This window comes from Centruroides sculpturatus, unplaced genomic scaffold (genome assembly GCF_000671375.1).
Source record: "Centruroides sculpturatus isolate CEXI.00-Female unplaced genomic scaffold, Cexi_2.0 scaffold322, whole genome shotgun sequence".
Lineage (NCBI taxonomy): Eukaryota > Metazoa > Arthropoda > Arachnida > Scorpiones > Buthidae > Centruroides > Centruroides sculpturatus.
Window position 1 is genome coordinate 687,255 of NW_019384652.1, and position 23,160 is coordinate 710,414.

Consider the following 23,160-nt stretch of genomic DNA (forward strand, 5'->3'; position numbering starts at 1 on the left):
GAAAATACAGTAGATCCTATAGCTAACAGATAGGGATAATTTATGTTTTAAAATTGTTAAATTGTTTAAAATAAATAAATAAATAATACTTATGTATAATAAGATAGGAAGACCACAAAAGTAGAACGAGTAGGACTAAATTCGTGTGGAAAATAATTATTAATTTATATTATTTAATATTCTATATACACTACAGCACCCTCGTTATACCGCGATTGCATTACAGATAAAATTTCCATATCTGGTCTCGATTTTCGTCTATTTAAATCAGTTCTCGAGATTGAATAAAGACAGACGTACGGACGGACGCACGTGTAGGTGTGCGATCGGAAAATTGAAGCCCAATAAGCGATATATCGGGTGATGCGATATAACCAATTTATCTCCATTCATTATTGGCTAAAGCGCTTTTATAATTGGAAAACAAAATAATAATAAATAATAAATGCGATATATCCGATGAACAATATAACGAGAGTGAACTATAATCGATCTTTTACTTTATAGTAATTTAATTTTAAAGAAAAATTGGGTTAAATGCTCTAATTTATGCGACATTTCAAAGCACAGATTTTGTATTTCGTGTTATCTTATAAGGCTATAGTTTAACCTCGATAATGCGAACTCCTGTATAGCGCCACCCCCGTAAAACGAGTGAACAAATTCCCTTCCGAATTACTAAATTTACGATTTTGCATTATAAACGCTAATTTTATCAAAAAATCGCCCGAGTTTCTAACCCTCAAGATCTTCAATTTAGCGCCACATCCGGTTTAGTGCCGATTTCAAAAGTGAACCAATGAAGGTACTAAATTAAGTTTCGACTAGTTTATTATATTACATTAAAACCTCGATATGGCCATCTCCTATTTAGCGCCATCCTCGTAAATCGCAAATTTATCTTTCCCCTTAATATTGAGAACCCTTCAGCATCTGGGAATCACTAAATGCACGCGCATTGTCATCACTAAATCACGTGACTTTGTCCATACCTCGCACTATTTATCATTCTTATTATTTTCGTCTCTCAGTTTAGCGTCATACTCGATTTAGTGTCAGCATCAAAGTCACTAAATCGAATTTATATATAAATTTACTTAATTTTCTTTTAAAAAATTTAAAAAAACAATAACATTTAAATTTTAATTAGGTCATTTGAAATTTTATTATTATAATTATTATTTTATTAAATTTATATATATTAACCTCTAAACAACGGCCATTTTCCAGGACTTTTTTCAAACAAAAATTCATACAAATTAAAAATAATCCCATCAGTGGCCGCTGTTCAGAGGTTTCCTNTCATCTTTACAACGTGATTGGAAATGCGATATTCCATCATGGAAATTGTATACGTTTCTATATTGATATATAACCGCATTCTCTGTTAATTCTTGACTAACATTTATTATTATTTAATTTTTAATGGCAGAAAAATCGAGAAAAGATGAATATCTTAATTAAAAGATCTTCTTTATGTCTATATAAGCGCACGTATCGATTGATAAGAGGCATTATAATATTCATTTTATATTCGTGTAACGTGAAGAAAATAAGAATTAAAAAAAATAATATATGATATAACTAGTTTTATAAATATTTTTCTGTTAGTTTAAAACCTGTAAGATGAGGTCGAGTGCTATTTTTAAGGTTATTTTATTATTATTTTTTTAAAATTCCTCCCCAAAAATCCTTTGGGGAAAATTTAAAATGCATTCTTCCTCGTCTTTTGAAGAATTTCATTTATTTAAATTGGAAATTTTCATTTAAAAATTCGAAATTTAAATACTATTTTAGCTACTATAGTAAAACCTGTCTAAAATGGAAACCTGCCTAAACGGGAATAGAATTCTTCGGAATATAGCAATTTTCTGTTAGATAAACCCGTTCGAAACGGAAAAATATTCGATAACGCGCGATTCCGGTTTACACAGGTTCTACTGTATTAGCCGGAGTTTGCTTATAGTAAGTGCAATTGTGATGCTACTTCTTTGAATGTAAACGCTATTTTTATCTTCTAAAATTTTATTTTTGCTTCTTTCAGTTTATATTCGTGTTATAAACAATTCTTAAGACATTTTTAGTGAAGAATTCTTAATAATTGTGAAGTATTTACTTTATTAATGAGTAAAATGTATGTCTAATTGAATTTTTGTCATTAACATCTACAATATAAAAACAGACCTATAAAAATTTAGGGATTTTTTTTAATGGATATAAAACATCCCTAAATTTAAAGATTTCATTTTCTTAATGTTAAAAATCGAATGAATTCACCCTAAAAAATCGAATTTTGTCTAAGACAATAGCCATAAAGTAACTATGTGGGGCACTACCTTGGTGGTTTTTTTTATAAGGACGTCTATCGGCAAGCAGGCTTACACAATAGAGACTAGAGTTAGTTGGCGTCGTGCACAGAAGGAAGCCTGTAGGGTTTTCAGGGATTTCCCTAAACAATACACTTCGTATTAACTATGTGGCACTACCTTGATTTTGATTTTTATAAGGATGTCTTGTCTATCAGCAGACTTATACATAAGACTGGAGTTGTTATCATACTGAATAAGCGGGTAGGGTTTTCAGTAATTTCCCTAAACAATATACTTCATCTTATATATTATTCATATTAACTGTTGGGCATTACCTTGGTTCTTTTTTCTACAGCGGTGCCTATCAGCAGGCTTATTGAAACAATAGACTGAGACTGGAGTTATTGTCATACAGAGAAGGAAACCTATAGGATTTTCAGGGTTTTTCCTACACAATAGAGTTTCCTGTATAAAATGGCTTTTGATATTGCTCTATAAGTAAAATTTCCCGTAAAAAATCCCTATAGTTTGCCAGCTGGTATTCTACCTCCGAGATTTCCACTCGCTTAATAATGATCTCCGAACGATAAACAATAGAAACCAGAATGAATAATAATAATAATAATAAGGATTGATCATCGCGTCGGGATATAGCGTGTATATATAAAATAAAAATAATCCCAAAAAAAACAAAAAAAAAATCAAGACATTTGTCTCCTTTATATCATCCACTTCGATATTGAAAATGATCGTTCGAATGTCGTCTACCAGTCTCGAATATTAACCAATCGTCATTACCCATTTGTCACCGACCAATAGGAGCATTTAATTTCGTACGGACCAATCAGGTTAGAGAATTCGCCCGGACTAACCCTAATCGGGTCAGAAGCTTTCAAGATGTCGGACGAGAGAGATCGTTCGGCGTTTGTTTCCACGTTTTAACGACAAAAAGAAATGACATAAAAAATCATTTTTATAACGTCCAATATTTGTTTTTTTAATTACAGATGAGCTAAATGATAACGAGTAGACGTGTTTTTAAAGAAATCGTCCCTTTGTAAACAAAAAATTTTTTACTAGTTTTGTTTGGCCTGTGCTTAAAACTGAGAAGAAAGTTGAAGTAAGTCGATGCCTTTTCTCTCCACTTCTCTCTTTATTTATCTATTAAAAAACTTAATAATAATTATAATCTTTAATGTACTGTATGTAGTTTAAATTAAATTAAGAATTTTTCTTTAAATTTATTCAATATAATTATTATTATTTTTTTTTCTTTACATTTATTTTAATGTTATCCAATGGAATAACTTAATAATTACATCTTAAAAAAAGTTGATTAAATATTTGAATAAGGAAAAAAGAAATTAAATGGTTACATTAATGAGAAAAATTCAATTTTCTTTCTAATGTTAAGTGATTTAATTTTAAAGAATTTTTTGAATATTTTTGCTGTGGATTGTTCTCTGTTGCCGTTACGGTGGTGCATTTTCCTGTGGCCCCAAACCGCTACCCTAGTGACAGTATCGAAATTTAAATTTGAGTTGTATCCGGAACTGTAGATTGCCGGGCGGCGCAAAAATCAAAACCCCTTTGGCGGTCGCGTTAAAGACAAATGCAGCGTCGGCAGACTCCCCAAAAAATTTTCCAAGTCGACACCGTATGCAGAACTTCCCAATTCGTATTTGCCTAGGTTCCGTGAAGTTACGACGTGCCTCCAAACATTACTGTAATTTACCAGAGAGATGATGAATCTAAATCTCTCTTTTTTAAAGTATAAAATAGACTATTTTGCTGTCAAATATGCTCGATAATTAAAGCTGCTAAAGGATTTCTGTTTCTAGATGAGGATACTGGAGAGAGAAGCAAAACTGTAAATAAAATCAAATTACACAAATTATTGCTCTTACTAATGACTTTAAAAACAAAATTCCTAAACAAAAAAAAAAAGATAGTGTCTGTAGAATTCCATGCTTTTTTCAGTAGAATAACTATGCTTTTTTTTTATTTGCAAAATTAAAAAAAAATGTTTTATTTCTGGTATTGTCGTACCATATAAATGATTCTTTGTCCCTCGTGCCTTTGATTAATTGGATACGATACGTGTTCTTAGCAAGATATGTGCTTCAAATAGAAGTGGTGATACTTGTAATCTTGTTTTAAATACATTTCGACAATTATAATATACAAATATACTCTGATTAATCTTATAAACTAGAGAGATGATACTATTAACTACAGTAAGTCTAAAATACAGCTAAATATGAGTCAAAGTTATTTGGTAAATTAATACTCATCAATGATTTCAATATGTATGTTACATAAAAGTTAGAACTGAAGTTGTAGTTATTGTTTTAACAGATTTGAGTGTAAATTTGTAGAATGTTGATTGAATTGCTCAAAAGTATTTTTGATTTTAATTGCATTAAAATTTATTACAAAGGAAAATAGAAATGCCAAATAGTTGCTCTCATTTGATTGTAACTAATTTGAATTTGTAATATCTGATTGTTTTGAACTTTATAGTATTTTATTTAACATTTGATTTCTCTTAGTAATGAATTTATAAATAATCTTAAAAGTTAAAATTTGATAAAAAGATAACATTAATTATTAGTCCAGATGTTTATAAAAAATGTCAGTAGTGTATTTTGGTTTGTCATTAGATGCTGGCGGAACAAATCATTATATCGTTATCGCTTAAACCATTTATTTCTTTTAAAAATACATACTGTGAACAAAACTTGAATTCTCGCAAATTTCCCTCAACCTCGACCCATAAAGGACTTCTCTAGAAATCTCGATTCATCCGTGTACAAAAGATAAAAGGTCGAAAAGTTAAAGGGGTTAAAAAGCTGCATTTGAAAATCCACCCGTTAATATCACGTTAGTGACAATATATACCTTTCAGATGTGGCAGCTTAAAGGATATTGTGTGTAGAAAGTAATAATAGTAATAAATAAAACAATAAAATCAAGTTTTGTTAGTATGTTAATGATATTCAAATATTGTTTGTTTGTCTTTTAAACAATGATATCGAGATTTTACAAAGATTAACACAGATACACGTATAATTATAATAATAATTTATGCAGAAAATCTATCAGAAAGTTAGAATCATTTCCCTAGATTGTATTTTACTAATTAAATTAATTATCGATTTATTAAATAAATTTAATGCCGCGAAATCTGTGGATTACATGATTTATGAAACTTAATCTGTTAATAATCATAAGTTCTGATTTAAAAAATATATATATATTTAGCAACTCAAGTATTGAAGCCAAGCACGAGACTTAATATTGCTCAAATGAAGTAATATTAATTTAACAAATGCCCTTATTTGCTACCACAGCTGGAGAATATCAAGAGGATAAAAAAAAATTCTACAATTAGTTTTGCTATAAGATCTATCAAATGAAATGGTAACAAGTAAGAGATTTATGTAAATGACTCAAAATATTTATATTTAGTTTCAATTTATGTAATGAAAAGGGGAAAGAAAAGGAAGGAAAAAAAATTGATAAAAGATCTGCTGTTCTTGTTCTAATGATTTAAACATCTGCTGACATCTAGAGTTGCTAACTGGGACAATGTAGATGGTTAATTTCTTGTTATTTATTGCCTCTACAACTGTCATCCAGTTATTGAGCAATTTGAAGACAGTTTATTTAAAATTTGATTCCTTATCATGCTTAATATATATATTTAGATTCATAAATATTAATAATGATTACGATTATTGTAAACAGCGACAATTTAATTTCATAATTATAAATTATAATGAAAATTGTTTAGAGGCATTGCTTCAATGTTTACTTGCTACTAGGATTTAATTAATGTAATTCATTCTGTTAAAATTGAATAATAATACTTGTATTTTAAAATAATTTTAAATGTAAGAATTGGCAAACTTTTTTTTTTTTTTTTTTTTTTAAAGATTTAAATCTGTGAAAGTTGAAGAAGTTTTGTTAAAAGATGCAATTTGTTGTAAAATAATTTATAACACAAATTCTGTAAAACAACGTCAACATTTAATAATCGTACAAGAACATTAATGTTCAGATATGTAGCTTTTAAATTCTTAATGATATCTGAGTAATTAACGTTATACCTATTCTGTTTGCGTACACAGATATTACATTAAATGTCTTTTAAATAATCAAAGAATATTCATTTTGTTGTTTTAAATAACACTTCCAATTTGGCCAGTTATAAAGAAAGAACTGCCACTTAATTAGGAAAAAAAATGGAGTGAGGATCCATTTGGTCAGTTTAATCTACTCACTTGGTGAACTCTGTTCGCAGCAGTGATTTGTAACCATTTCCCGTTAGTCAGCAGATACTTTAGACCTTCAACAAGACAGACATTAACTGGACCAATTACAATAATTACCTGCTTACCTTAAATAATAAAAAAAAAAAGAATCTTGTTCTCAATCTAATTTTGGAAGTCCTATATTTATATAGAAAGTGATGAAGTAAATGATAAATTAAATTTACACAATAAATTCTGAGCTTTTCTCTCTCCATTTAAGATTTCTGATTGATTATTTTGTTAATGGTATTTACAAAATTATATATTTTATACGCTTTCAATAATATCTTAATGAAATTTTTTAATGTGTGTGTATATTGTTTAATGTGTATAAAAATTTAAATTTGAGATTGAGATCCTGCGCTATTTGTAAATAGATAATTTTTAAGTAGAGTAATGAAACTTTAGAAAGAAAGGAAAAAAAGGAAAGAAAAAAACAAGAACTGGAAAGTGACTTTTGGTTGACAAGTTAAAAACTAAGGAAAAGAAAATCCAAGGAGAAGAATCAGACTCCCACTTCTTAGACGAGTCTGTAGAGTATGCTAATAATACACTATCTGTCTCGTCTTTGGATTTTTCTTTCCTCTTGGCTCTTGAGCAAAATCACTTTTTGGTTTATTTTTTTTATTTATTTTTTTATTTATCATACCAACTTCAAATTCCAAAAATTTTCTGTTAAAAAAACTTAATGAACTACGATACCGTGAAGCATTACATGCAATACAATTAACTTTAATTTTACTTCTTATTTGTTAGCATAAATATTCCAATTAAGATTGATTTCCAGATCGAAATATGATCGGAATATTGATTGCTCGAAGCTAGCATGGAAATTAAACGATGATTGTCTGATATGATAGAGCATAAAGTATTTTATAATCTCTAAAATATGTATTAAAAAATTAAAACAATTCATTTTTATTTCATCTAATTTTTTGTTGCTTTCGTTCTCTTGTTTTTATCATATTTTTTTTAGAAAGAAAACAAAAAGTCTTTACAAAACATGATATTTATAAATTATTGCATTATTTCTAATAAATTATTCATTTTCTATTTGTCTAGTTTTGTTTATTTTATAAAAAAGAAACTTACATTTCTTTACGCTTTTATGTAATTTTATAAGGCAGAGAAAGAAAGAGGAGGAAAAAAATAAGATTGTTTTGATGTCATAGAACCCATTCTGTAATATTTTATTTATCTTTCAAATTTCATTAATTGTAAACTACATTACATGTCTTTAATTAATGCATATTTTTAATAAATTGAATTGAAATTTTAATAAAATTAATTTGAAAATGTACAGATTGCTACTAAAGTTTGATATTAAATTACACAAAATTGTTGATTCCTAACGTATGAAAATCTGCTTTCAATTTTTAAACTTTATATAAAAGGAAATAAAAATAATAAAACAAACCCACAGAGAATGGTTTTTTGTTTTTCTTTTGTAATTTCATTTATTATGTGAACTGATTCAGTTTTGTACAGTAATTCTTTGACTCATGAATCTTAATAACTTTAGATTATTGATATGAAATGCGGAAAATTAGTCACACATATAATTTATGTTCATTTAAAATCCAGTACACGTAATAATAAAATTTCTTCCTGTTTGCTTCGTACAAAATAATTTTAGTGGAAATTATCTGAGTTTAATTAATGTAGAAAAATTTAAACTTTTGTAATTTATCAGATCTCACTTAAAAAATTTTTCTATTTAATTAAATTGTAGTGAGAATAGATATCTTTCCGTCTATTAGTAGAAGCGAGTTCTGAAAATTAAATATATATTTTTTTCTGTCAGATTTCTGAACTTTCGGTCTCCGAAGGCTTTTGATGTACGAGAAAAACGAAATATATCTTGGTTATCAATTTTTCATAAGTTTCTATATAAAGTATAGTACACAAAATGAAATTGAGCTCCTTTATACGGAGAAATCCAATTTTATATTTTAGAAACTTTTCCTGGCTATAAATTTCATGCTCAACAGCCATTCCATTATCGCTTCAAATTTAAATTACAGCTAAGTAAATATATATTTCAACATATTTATAATTTATAAGAAAAGTTTTCTGTGAGTTTGTTTAACTAACATTGAAGAGGATATATTTTGAGAAATATTGTACATTTTTATTTGAATCTATCACTGCAAAGATTTTATATAAATAGTTGGAAGACTATCTGTATAAAAAAAATAATGTTAATATCAAAATTCTGAAATTTTGATTATTTTAAAGCTTATCTAAATTATTTTTTGCACATTTTTAGACTAAATTTAATTATTTTAGTCAGATAATTTGTGATTTAAATTAATTAGATTAGATATAAAATTAAATAATATATTATCAATGGTCTAGCTATAGAATTTTTTAATGTTAATAGTTTCTTTGCAGAATTATGCTAGCAAATGATTTGTTTTTATTTTTCTAATGTTAGCTCTTACATTGAATGTCATTTTTAGTGCACTAATTAATTCTAGTGATAGANTTTTTTGCACATTTTTAGACTAAATTTAATTATTTTAGTCAGATAATTTGTGATTTAAATTAATTAGATTAGATATAAAATTAAATAATATATTATCAATGGTCTAGCTATAGAATTTTTTAATGTTAATAGTTTCTTTGCAGAATTATGCTAGCAAATGATTTGTTTTTATTTTTCTAATGTTAGCTCTTACATTGAATGTCATTTTTAGTGCACTAATTAATTCTAGTGATAGAAGAGCAATTGACATTTTAAGTAAAGTTTTGACTATTAAATTATATGCAAAAAATGCAATTTATTTTTATAATCTTTCTAGAAATATATATTTTTACTTCCTTATTCTACAACTGAATTCATTTTAATGAGATTATTTCCCTCAAAACTCAATTATTACCATTTTAATTTTTTTATCAAAAAATATGTATATAATTTATGACCATCATTGCATTTCTTTTTTTTTTTGGTATAACTGATTATCTGATTTTTATATAAATAGTAAATGGAGGGAAAAAACTTCTTCCAAAATATAATAAAAGAATAGGACTTTTATAAATTAATCTTTATTTTATAAAAAAGAAAGATTAAAAATAAGTTACAATCTTCAATATTTAAATGCTTTTCCATCTGAATATTTTAATTTTTCAAACTTAAAAAGTTTTATCAAATTAACTGACAAAATTTTAGACTTTTTACATATAAAATAACATAGTCAGATTGGAAAATACAAACTAAATTATATCAAACAAAATACATGGTTTGTCAAACACAAAATACATGCACTTACCTTGCTCTGTTCAGAAAACACAGAGTACAGGCTGTCAAAATTAATTTTAAATTTGCTATTGGAATAGAAAACTTAGGCTAGCCTCTCATCTCCTACTTCATATATGGTCACCAACTGACTCGGAATGAGATTGAAACCCCACATACCTGAACCGAGTTTGTCATTTTTCAAAAAAACTGATTAACGTCACTCATTAGGATATAATACAATGGATTCTTCCAACTATAGTATGTTCAGAAATCCATATTAATACAAAAATACACTAAGGAAAAAGAATTTTTGATAATCCGAATAGGCTTGAGCCCCAATTTCCGTAGTTTGGATTAGTGAGGTCATACTTTATATTTATAAAATTCAGTAAAAATAGCTTTGAAGTTTATCATATTTAAAATAAGCTTAACATTTAAAATAAGCTCACTCTCATTTCCTACTGAATTCATCATTTATCTTTTAAAATGAAAATATATTCATTTTATTAACTTATTAATATTTATTAAGAAAGTTGTGGAAAATAAAATTATATATTAATTATTAGTAAATGTATTCTATGAAATTTATTTAGTCTCTCAACTACAATTTCTTTTCTGAATGTAACTAACTATAAATATTTTTAAGAAATTAATACANAAATTTATGTATTACTGTGGAACTAATGCACCATATGCATATATTTGTGCAATACTGGAAAAATTTCTTTTATGTCTGGTTAAAGTGAACACCGTGTGTGTATATATATATATATATATAGCCTGTAAAATTGATGATATGAGTTAGAAAATCTCTCGAGATTTTGGTAACTAATGAATTTTAAATTTGAGAAGAAGATATTTATTAAATAAATTTTATTATTGAAATTAAAGAGGAATATTTGTTCAAAATAGTTTATTTAAATGAAATTTTGAAAATATTTTATCCGACTTTGATTGGTTAAATAAAATTTTTTGTTGCTTTGTTTTATTGTTTGATCGATCGATCCCGAAATTATATATTTTAGTCGATTTGAGTTGATAATTATTCGCTATTGTTTTTGTATTAGAATTTTAATTATGTGCCTTATGTTGGTAAAGTGCTTGTCAGTTCTGTTTTCAAAGCTGAATCTCATTTATTTCTTACGGGAACGAGAAGCATAGACATAATAATGAGGATATGCATCGTGAACTCTATGTGAAATCTATAGAAATTCACTGAACTAGGAAAATATAATAAAGTTTAACAAACTGTCTGTTGCGCGTTGAATGTCTGGGGACATTCTAATTTTAGAAATTAAAATTAAATCTCAATTAATCTTGTGAGATGTTGCATTAATTATATTCTGAAATTAAGTTGAATATTTATTGAACTTAATTTCTTTAATGCCACTATTTATAAAATCAAATGCTACAGAAATATCAAAATTTAAGAGCAAAATGTTAAAACAAGGTTGTCACCACAAAAATTGCTTATTTTAAGTTATTTATAATTGCATCATTTAAGATTCTTTTTGTTAAAGTGAGTTTTTGTAAGACATAATCTTCTTATCCTGATGTTGAAGGCCATCCAATTACATTTATGAATGCACTTTAGAATTACTTCCTGTTATATTTGGGGTATAAACAAAAGTTTCAAGACATTTTAGTTGTTTTGGCTTTTGTATTACGATGGAAGTTATATAAAATGACCCATTTAAGTCAACCAGTTGGCAGGATGCAATACATCATATTCAAGTAGAAGTTTTCTGCTATTAGTTGAATAATTTATCCAGATTCAATAGTTAATCTTTGCACTAAGATTATAAAGTTTATTTCCTCTCATATTTCAGATTCATTTATATATCTAATAGAACTTTTAATTGAATTTCTCAATATATTTAAGATATAATTGAACTTTTTACTTTACATAATCAGAATGAAACAAATGTATTTATTATTATTTTGTGTTTAACAGTTAATTTAACATGAAACTGTATTTTATACACTGTTTGTATAATTTTAAAAATTATTAAATTGCTAAACTTAACTTTATATATATATATATGTATGTATGTATGTATTTATATTTATTTTGTTTTTTAGTCATAATTTGTTATGTTGACCTTAAAGTGATATGTAAAAAAATAAGATAACTGAAGTAAGCATGGCAACTGACATAGGAGATATAGTGAAGCAAGGATATGTCCGGATACGTAGCCGGAAACTTGGTGTAAGTTATTAATATGAACACAGTTTTAATTATATCTGGAAATTTATAATGAAACATTAATCTATAATTGTTTTTGTTTGTAGTTATGGCAGCGGCGATGGATTGTTCTTTGTCGTGCTTCCAGTAAAGGGCCATGCCGACTAGAAAAATATCTAGATGAGAAGAGTGCTCGGAGTAGTGCCGGACATAAGGTCGCCTTATTAAGCACAATAAGTAACGTATCAAGAATGGCGACGAGTATGAAGAGGCATGGATTTATTGTGTCTTTTAGAGATAGCACAGCAAAATGTATGGCTTGTGATTCAGGTAAGCAATCAAAAGAATTTAAGCACATATTAATGTGGAATAATGTTAAAAAAATCAAGTAACAATATAATGTTAAATTGTTATTTTACATAAACATTATAGGTATGAAAGTTTTGCCTCATCTGTTCAAATAAAATAAATTTTGAGAATATTGCCACCAATTTCTTAATTAAATATATCTTAATATTAAATAATGTATTAGTAAAATCACATCACCAAATTATGTACAAAATTCAAATAACATCATTTAATGACATTTATTGTAAATTGAATAATATAGAGGAGGATATTAATATATACATATTATAGGAGGAGGTATATATATTAATATCTACATTAAAGTGACAAAATTAACAAAAACATGTTTTTTTTAAATTTTAACTTAAATTTTCTGATGTATAAGTTTATTTTTCTTGTAACTGTTCTTGGTATTAAGAATATTTGGTACATAATTATTTTTACTGCTGAATTTTTTAATATTATATAATCATACTTACCTGCTTATGCTTAAGTTTTAATTGTAGTTTCCTCTGAAAATAATCTTAACAATCTAATTAAGATTATTTTCAGAGGAAACTACAATATAAAAATACGTCTTCTCTCAAACAGTTTTTGAGTTTCAGAGTAATCTCATAAATTTCACAACCTGGACCAGAAGAGAAATTTGTATTTAATGCAATACTATATTTAGCAAACAAATTTACAAATACTTAAATTTAGAGATATTTTTCATTAAGATAAATATTTATAATAAAAAAATAAATAAGATTTAATATGAAGTTTAAGCAAAATTACTAAATAATTGTAAAATTACTGATGGTACATTACAACTGCATGATTTTTAAAATTGCATTTCATTTACTTATTTATAAAAATTGTTTTAATGTTGAATTATCAAGCTAAAACTACAAAATAAATACAAAAATATACATATACATGTATGTATGAATGTAACTGTATGCTTTGTCAAAGAGAAAGATCAGTTTAATCTAAGTGTGATTTATTTGTTCAATTCCATACAATCATAAACAAATTAAACTTTCATAATTTCAGATACATACAATTTTGCATCATTAATCATAAGATATGTAGTATATGTATATTCTACAATAATATCTATGGGATGTTCACCTTATCCAGTGCAAAGAGAGCTTTCCAGCATTCTACAAATACATGTAATGCTCGGGTAATCATGAAACTATAATCACTTTACGGAAGTGTTTGTGAATAATTTGCTAATTGGTGGAGCACCATGACAATCAATTGGCAAATTCCACAGTGTTGGTTCTTTTATAAGGATGTCAGCATCATGTGTCACTGCACGATTTTCCAACATGACATACATTAATTTGCATCTTGTTTTTATATTTGTGAAATTTATGTATTACTGTGGAACTAATGCACCATATGCATATATTTGTGCAATACTGGAAAAATTTCTTTTATGTCTGGTTAAAGTGAACACCGTGTGTGTATATATATATATATATATAGCCTGTTTATGAGGTAATATTACTGTTTGATTTTATATAAAGAAGAAATATGAAATATTTGCAAAAAACATTTTCATTCTCAACTATGCAGGTTAATATTGTATTTTTATGTATCCAATTTAAAAGATAATTTGTATTTCCTCTTCTGATGACAAGAAAAATTTGATAAGATAATTTGATAAAATATAAATTCTTTATTTTTATATGTTAGGTAATTATTATGAAATTTACTGAAAAGCTTTAACAGAATATGTCAATCCAAAAAAAGAACTCACTAGACTAATAAAATATTTACAATAATTGAATTAAGCCAAATGATCTGCTGGATTATCCATTCAGCTATTTTAAGGCTAGTAAATAATTAAATACAAATCAATTTGGTGGTAATTGTGGTAAAATTGTGGTAAATTCAGTAATTAGAAATAAATTAATTTTAATTTAGTTTTCAAGACATCGTAGAAATATTTATAAGGCTCCATAAAATATGGAACTAATTCTGAGTGTAACACATATACATACACACCAAAAAATATATATACTGTATATAACAGTCAGGTGATTTGTGAATTCCACATTGCATAATAGGATAGAATTCATAAGTAAATGAAAATAATCTAAGAATCTCTTAATTTTTGTCAAATAAACAAAGTTATTTAAGAACTTAAAAATTCTCATTAAATTTTCTCCTGTTCAATTTATTCTTGTTTTACTGATGCAATGTTGATACTTCATCAGTATTGTAAATTTCAAGATATGCTTGTTAGTATGAAATTAGCTGTTTAGACATTTATTTTCTACATACTTTTATCATTAGCTAATTAGTAAAAAGTGACAATAATTAGAAATTTTTGAACAAATTGCATCATCAAACTTTTTATAAGTTACTTTCATTACAAATTTAATTACTTTTTATAATTACATTTAATAACTTCATAATAAATTTACATATAAACAAAATTTATAAAACTTGGTTTTTAAAAGAATTATTAAAATATAGTTGTTTATATACAAACATAAACAAACTGTTGCTGAAATAAAACACTGGAAATCAATAATTAAAGTTCATTCATATTAACACTTCTGTAGAGGGAGATCTTATAAAAATTAAGTTTGAAAAAAAAAAATACAAAGAAAAAATTATCATCCTATGAAATATGGTGTTTATTCAGAAATAATGCATAATTCAAATTAATCCAAGTAAGATATTTAACTTATTTGCAGAGAGCACTAGTATCTATACAGAAAGTTCTATTTCAGCTGTTGTAATATATTTCAAAGTATTATTGCACTTTATAGTAGAACCCAGATTATCTGGGATAACGTGGATCGATGCTACCTTGTATAAAACGAATGGCTGTGGCCATTTTGAAATAAAAATTATGAATATAAAAGATTTATATGGTATTACTTTAAAATCACTAAGGTATAAAAAGAGGTTTAAATCATACATAAGAACACTTTTTATATCATTTATTATACAGCTAATAAATAAAATAGTTTTAAATAAGAATAAAAATGTGTATTTATTGTAGTTGCATTTTAATGTGAGTGGTTTCTCATGTTGAAGTTAAATGATAAAAGGTAACAGAAACAAATCATTTTGTAATACATGTTACTGTTTTAAACTTTCTTTAAAGATTCCTTTAGTGTTTTTTGTTTTATGGTTGTTCCTTTCTTTTTTTGCTTCAACATTCTTCAGTTACCTCAACATCATTTTTTGTGGGCGGTTGGGCCCTTCTTTGCCATCTGGCTACCCTCATTGTGGGTTAATCTACAACAGGCATGGAAAAAAAATGTCCTTTTACTGTCCGCAGGACAAAGTTTGAAAAATGTCACTCAGTACAGTTCAGATTAAAAGTATTATAGTATTTGTGCTAAGTGCATTCTTGGCAAAGCTTTTATAAATTAAAGGGAAAGTAGTGTATTCAGTTATAGATTTGCCTTGGATAATGTGGAACTTTGATTAATTGGGGTTCTACTGTATTATGATTTGATATCATGTTGTATTATTCTTTGTTTCATCAAAGCTTTTAATAAAATAAAAAGCCAGAATCAGCTATTCTTTTGGTTATTAAAACAATTATATTACTTTATATATCATATTGATCAAGAGAATCATAGAATAATTTTGATATTAAACACAATTTTTAACAAAGAAAAAGTAATTGTTCTGTACTTGCTTGCTTTTGCTATTAATATATTAATTACAATTTTAGTTAAGGTTAACATTCTATGGAAGCAGAAGTGAATTTTGTTTCTTAGAATATGTTAACTTTAAATTACCACAGTTTACAAATGAGAATATCAATCGGTGCAAGAAAGTTGACTAAATTACGATTTTTTTTATAAAAGTAGAAATTTTAATAGACTGAAGTTGAAGTATTTGTACTTCAAAACTGGAGTGTTAAAACAACAAAAACAAAAATACCTTCAACATTTTTTTAGGATTAAACAGACCTAAAATTTGCATTTTTGTTTCTTCAAATTTATCATTTAACATGCTGTTTCCACCATTGTGTGAGCACTAAGAGAACTATTAAAGATCCATAATAGTTCTGTCAGTTCATGTGGTGTGACAGGATGATAAGTGATAGGGCCTGAAATATCCAGGAAAGACACCCAAATGAAAAACCCTGAACATTTTTCACAGGCTATCAGTTTGCCACTCTGGAGTATTAGAGTGGTAGGTTGATATCTTGCCATAAATGATTAAGTGGAAGTCAATGAATAAAATTATACTAAGTGATTAATAATGAAATTATCCTATAGATTATGTAGATGGGAATTGTATAGTCTGATACTGAACTGGTGTTGACATTTATTAACAATTAAGCATTTTCATCAAAGACATTTCATTCTATTTGCAAACATACATCAAGATTACTTGTATAGTTTTTCATAAAACATCTCACCTCTATAGTCATCATTACTTGTAATTTGAAATTAATTTTTTATGCTAGTGATTGGATTTTTTACTTGTAATTACAGAAATTGAATGATTTTTTATTTGGTGTTGACTTATCAGCCTTTTGGATTTAATATTTTTTCCACTCAATTTGTATGGCAGGAAACTTTTCAAAACTGACAAGATATTTTGGCATATCGGCAGGAAAACAAAGTAAATTTGAATTGAATTTATTCTGAGATTCAAATATATATTTAATTAAAGAATTATTATTAAAATTCATATTAAGATCTGTATACATTTATTTAAAAACTTTCGTAATCAATCAATTTATTTATCTTAGTGACTTCTTTATTATTGATTTACCTTTTTTTTTGTAAAGTCAACTCTCTAATTTAATTTAAGTTTAATTCTTACCCATTGCATTTGATGAGGTAATAAAAAGAGAAATTAGCATATGAAAATTTCAAAATATCACTTGAAATGTATTAAAATCTACAGAATTCCTACAGCAACTATAATAATGTCATTCTCCTTTTTCGTAAATGAATAGTTGAATAGTTACATTTTTTTTTAAACATATTAAACCTATATTAATTATATTAAAAAAAATTAAATTTTCAGTTTTTTTACATAAATTTAGATTGTTGTTTTTTTTTTAATGTCTAAAATTTCTTATTTTAAAATTCAGATCTTGAAGCAGATACATGGGTGAAATTACTGGTTCAAGAATCATTTTTACCTCAGCCAGGTTTGGCCACTGGCGAACCGGATGTATTAAGTCCAGGAATACAAAAGGAGTTACAAGGTAAAAAATTGACTGTACTGATTCTATTAGAAAAATCTCAGCAAGGTAAAATATTTTAAATTTCTATAATAATTAACAAAAGTAATTGTTATTTTTATCTCCAAGTAGTATTGACTATTGTATAAAATTATAGAAGAAAAAAAAATTTAATGGCAGTGTAAACATTATATAAACATAAAAGAATATTTTTGTCTGCACTTAAACATCCCAAATTTTTCTGTACACAATATTTAATGTGATGACAATAAAATTTCTCGTAGTTGACTGGATTTCCATATTAAAATTACATATGTGGCACGAATGAAATATATTATTGCTTGCAAAATGATGTCTTTACATTTCAAGTGATTATTAGAAAACATGTATCTGTCATTACTTTGTAAATTTTTTAAACTAATGATTCATAAAAGCTGTTTGGGCCAGAAAATTTCTAAAATAGTTTGGAAATTATCTTGTAATAAATATGAAGAAATATTAAATTCTGAAGACTTGTGATTAACAGGTGTTTAAAGTAGCAGCAAAATTAAAATAAAATGCAAATTGATTTTGTCAAATTTTTATCTACTTAATCAGCTTAAGTATTGATCATTTTAATATTTCTAATTTAGTTCATCAGATGAATTACTAAAATTAATAAATCTTATCAAATTGCAAACTACATATGGAAAGAAATAATGGCCATACTAACTTAAAATGTTATATAATTATTTTAAAATTTGTGTTCAAATATAAATGTTTTAGTCAGTTTCAATAATCATAAACTTAATACAGTAATGTTTACATTGGAATTTGTTATAAATGCTTAACAAATCCCAAAGTAAAATATTTTAAATTATTATACAGTTTCCATAGATAAGGAGGTAAGAAGTTATTAAGATTACATACAGACTGCAGATTATATTTTAAGGAGAGACAAATATTTTTATTATGACTGCATCAATTTAAATTTATATGAGATAAACTTTAATATATATTCATTTGAAAAACTGAACTTGCAACTGGAACTCACTTATGCACAAATGAAGTCTCTGTAACCTATCTAACATGACATCTATATATTCTCCTTTTTTTTTCTGAAATATATGTAGTCATAATAGAAGATGAAAAACTTTCAGTTGCCAATATAGACATTTATGTCACTGCTTACTTTTTGAACAATTTCATCTACACATCATTCATTGTCATCTTGTCAGTTTGATGAAAATATTGAATTTAGATATGATTAGATCTGTTAGAAATTTAATTAAATTTCTTAATTATTAATAATAATATAATGTAAAGAAAAGTTACAATACTTCAGGATGAATTTTTTTCTTAAATGCTTTTAATAAAAACTTTGTTTTATCTTTGAAGTATCTAAAAGCTCAAATTTATTTTATTTTGATCTTATCTGTTTTCCTCTTAGAACAATTTCATGTTTATCTCATGCCAACACCCAAGTTAGACGAATTTGGCGAATGCTTACTGCAGGTAACTCATGAGAATATATATTTATGGGACATTAGTAATCCTAGGTTGAAATTGGTTGCTTGGCCACTCACTGCACTTAGAAGGTATGGCAGTGATCCGACAAAATTTACTTTTGAAGCAGGCAGGTTAGTAAATCGTTTTTATTTTAATACATAAATTTACAATTTAATTAATCCACAGTAATTATCTTTCTTAAAAAATAACTTTTAGACACTGTACAACTGGTGAAGGAATGTTTGTATTTCACACATTAGAAGGAGAAAAAATATATCACAAAGTACACCAAGCAACACTGGCAATTGCCGAAGCTCACCATCGGTTACGGAAAAGTGAAGACAGAGCAAACGGTGCAGTGCAGTCTCAGGTAAAAACGTTCTATCAAATTAAAGTATTGTATGTTTTAACTTAATACTAAATAAATTTTGTTTTCTCAACTCAGGAATCTTCAAACAGAGTATCTATTCAAAGTGCTCCCAGTTCTCAAGATACTTCTTCTTACAACAGTGCATTAGAACTGCAAAATTATTTTCAAGATGGTGGGCAAGTTGCCGTTGATGGACAACCGAGTACGAGTGGTGGTAACAAACAACAGTCTGGAGACGATGCGTTTCGCAAGAACTTACAAGTGCCACCACCATCATCAAAATGCAGCTTGCGTTCTCATTTATTACAATACACCTCAAAGCAGTGACAAATCACATCTTGAAATGATAGTAGAGAGATTTGTACAGATATGGAAACAGCAAACTGCATTGAAGTTGCATTTAAAAAGTACAAGTCACATTGATACACTTATATTATTGACTTAAAAGTCAAATTTTTCAAGGCAGACTCATGATAATTTTAAAAGACTATTGTTTATGTAAATGATTATTCAAAGTTATATTAACATACATACACACACATACATACATACACACTGTTTATAAAAGAATATACATTACTGAAATTCATAAGATTACTTCCGTCCATAGTTTTTAAAATTTTTTGTTGTAGAACTCCTTTCAGTTTTTAAATTTGTATATTAGAGGCTTTTTGAGAAAGGTCTTATTGAATGTTAGATGCTGTTTAAAATAGTTTATATTATTTAAAGGAATTTATATTTCCATTATTGGAAGGACAATCATTTTTTTAAAGGATTATTTTAAAAAAATAGAGTTTAATAGATAAAATTAACACATTTGCTACATTTTATCTAATAACTGTCATTTGTAAATGTGTACTGAGAGAAATGATTTCATGAAGGCCATGAAAAGAAAGTATAGGTCATAGCAATTTGAATAGCATGGCTGTGATTGACTTTCTATTTAATGCAGTTTATAATAAAAATTAGCTAGATAATATGTGTAGGCAGATGTGTTAATTTGTTATTTAATATTCTATGTGCAACTGATAATTTTATGACAAAATATTTAACACTTGTTGAGATATATATATACATATATCTCCTTCAAGTATTCCTGAATTGGAATGTCTAAATAGATATTGATATTATTATTCTTTAATGCATTTGTAAAAATTTTTATTTTGCTAATTGTCTTTTTAATTTGGCATTCTTTATATTAATTTTTATAAAAGTAAACATCCCTTAATGCAAATGTACAGCTAATTCAGTTAATAGTGTGTGATATGACAAATTTGTTAATATCAGATTGTTTTGCATTTCTTGTTAAATGGAATTATCGTCATCTTCAATTGACAAATTTTAGTGTCTGTTTACTACCCCTGATGAGTGGTTTTTGTAAAGATATATATAAAATCGTGAATATCATTGCATTTCATAGAATTGTTTATCACATTTCAGATTTTTAAGTATTGTAAACTTTAAGATAGATATATAAAAACTTAAAATGTAATCATTTGAATAAAATATTTAAATAACAATTTATAGAACAATTTTTGTCTACTTTATATTTGTTTTTATTTTATAACTTTGCAAGTTATTTCAACTGTATGTACAGTTCTTTGAATTAGCAGACAATATTGACAGAGGAGTAACATTTTAAAGAGTTTACTCAACAGCTATTACCAACTGTCACAAATTCACACAGAGGAAAATATCTGTGCCAGGGATAGTTTCGGATATTAACACCCTACAGTTTGACTTGACACTTCTCATATAAAAATGCTATGCAACAACAGTTCATTGCAATAAAAACTGTCAAGAACACTTATGACCCATCTTTTTACGTAATTGGGTTTTGTGAAAAACAAAAATAGTCGATTAACAATTTTTACAGTTAGTCTGTGGCACAAAAGGATTGAGTTATTTTTGTAATATGCCACTGAACTGGTGCAAATTATATATAAATACAATTATGCAACATTTGCATTGCTCAAATTCTTTAATGCAGAGATTTTTAAAGAAATATATTTAATTCATAATTTTGATTTGAAGTTATATCGCTGGATACTTGATTCTTTTGAGATCTTATTCGTGATCCTATCATTGAGACCTTATTACAAATCAAATTGTGCTAATGCCATTTTGCACTTTATGCAGATCATGAGCGATATGTCTTTTTCAATGAAGATTTTTACTTTTAGATGATACAGATAAAAGGCAATATTTTTATAAAAAATTTGATTTTTTTTTTCTCTTTTTAAAGTAAGTGCTTTATACTAAATCTACAAAATTGACAAAACCCATTTTCTCTTCATATATATATATGTTTGTATATAAAAACAATATGGAAAAGGCATTTTGTATTTGTTGATAAAAAACTAGATCCTGCTCTGTGGTGGGTGAATCATGTATCACAAAATGTGGCTTGTTTAGCTCGATCCTGCATTATTATTGTAGCAAAAGGCACAGCTGACAAGATGGGAACACTGACACACTATTAGGTGTTATCAGATGGCATGACTCTTGAGTTCCATTGTGTTGTATCTTATGTAGGTTGTCCTTTGATGATATAGATACTAAACGATGCATTAAATATATAGGCAAATGAGGATTGTGTGATCACAACCAAATTGTCGTAGTTCAGTCGAGAGGATGTTCCGGACAGGAACGATTGACTTCAAACCAAGCATCGATACAACTACAGAATTAACCAAAATTACTAAAATTATTTTCATTATAACAAAATAAGTCTCAAAATGTTACTTATACTTAAGAATTATGAAATTACATTGTCAATTAGTACTTACGTTTTATGATATATACAAAGACAGGGTAATCTTGCAATTGTATCCCCTTGTAATAATTCTTCCAAGCAAATAACACATTCTCCTTTATCTTCTGTTAAAACATCCTCTGCAATATCAAAATATATGGAATAAATTATTTGATAATGTGAATTAACATGGTAAGAATAATTAATAGATAAAATTTGAAGTGATTTTAAATATACCATTATAAATTATTCTTGGCTTAGTGAGACACATGACTAAATGGCACTCTACGTCATCTGGTAGAACAAATTTGGAACAAACTGGGCATTTAATACCTGTAATGATTATTAAGATAATATTTGATCAATCAATATTTAAGAGAATTAATTTCCAAGAGAAAATTATAGTAAAAATATATAATTAATTAATTAAATTGTTTAAAACAGTAATGCCAGAACTCTGGTCTATAGACTAGATCCAGTCTACAAAGATGTTTGAGGCATTTGATTTAAAAAAATCATTTAGACTAGAGTTTTATAAAATTACATAATTCTCTAATATGCCTAACTAGCTCTTGGTTACATCAAGTCAGAAAAATAAATCTTCACATACTTTTACAGATAAGTCTCATCAGGGGTGTCTGTATACTGGGGCAAATTGTCACCCTTTGTCATTGGGTTTAAGAAAAGAGAAACCCCAGAATAGCTCTAAGGTTTCATTTTACTTTAAATTATACTGTATATTTTATATAACATATGTATGTATGAGGTCCTTTTTCGTAGGTTGTGCCCCCTTTTTTATCATCTGCAGGTGCCACTGTATCTCAACTTATAAAGTATTTTTTGTAAGATAGCAAGTCCTTAACTTGCATGAAATGCAGTTAATTCATTCTGAAAGTTGAAAAATATTTTATTTTGAAATTGTACAATATAGCCTTATCTTTTAAAACAAACAAACAGTTACTCTTGAGAAGAAAGAAAGAAAAG

The 23,160-nt window shown here is 26.7% G+C and overlaps 2 protein-coding genes across 4 annotated transcripts in view; one reads left to right on the forward strand and one right to left on the reverse strand.

Annotated features, from left to right (window-relative positions):
* LOC111626321 (docking protein 5-like) overlaps nucleotides 1-20,941 on the forward strand; it is a 49,422-nt gene extending 28,481 nt beyond the window's left edge. Inside the window, exons 1-8 of one of the 3 annotated variants that reach the window (XM_023369642.1) lie at nucleotides 2,992-3,157; nucleotides 3,317-3,429; nucleotides 11,949-12,075; nucleotides 12,159-12,381; nucleotides 17,471-17,587; nucleotides 18,993-19,182; nucleotides 19,268-19,421; nucleotides 19,497-20,941. In XM_023369642.1, coding sequence (XP_023225410.1) covers nucleotides 12,010-12,075; nucleotides 12,159-12,381; nucleotides 17,471-17,587; nucleotides 18,993-19,182; nucleotides 19,268-19,421; nucleotides 19,497-19,748 — 1,002 coding nt within the window. In that variant the 5' untranslated portion in view covers nucleotides 2,992-3,157; nucleotides 3,317-3,429; nucleotides 11,949-12,009 and the 3' untranslated portion in view covers nucleotides 19,749-20,941. Of the gene's footprint in view, nucleotides 1-2,991; nucleotides 3,158-3,197; nucleotides 3,430-11,948; nucleotides 12,076-12,158; nucleotides 12,382-17,470; nucleotides 17,588-18,992; nucleotides 19,183-19,267; nucleotides 19,422-19,496 lie in introns of those variants that run through there. The other 2 variants (XM_023369641.1, XM_023369640.1) reach the window with 2 other exon arrangements.
* A 12-nt stretch (nucleotides 20,942-20,953) lies between these two features.
* LOC111626323 (E3 ubiquitin-protein ligase znrf2-like) lies at nucleotides 20,954-22,522 on the reverse strand (the record flags this gene model as incomplete). The annotated part of the gene is made up of 3 exons (XM_023369644.1): nucleotides 20,954-22,101; nucleotides 22,211-22,316; nucleotides 22,414-22,522. Coding segments are annotated over 3 exons (273 nt in total), but the record flags the coding sequence as incomplete, so codon positions are not given.
* Nucleotides 22,523-23,160: the final 638 nt, after the last annotated feature.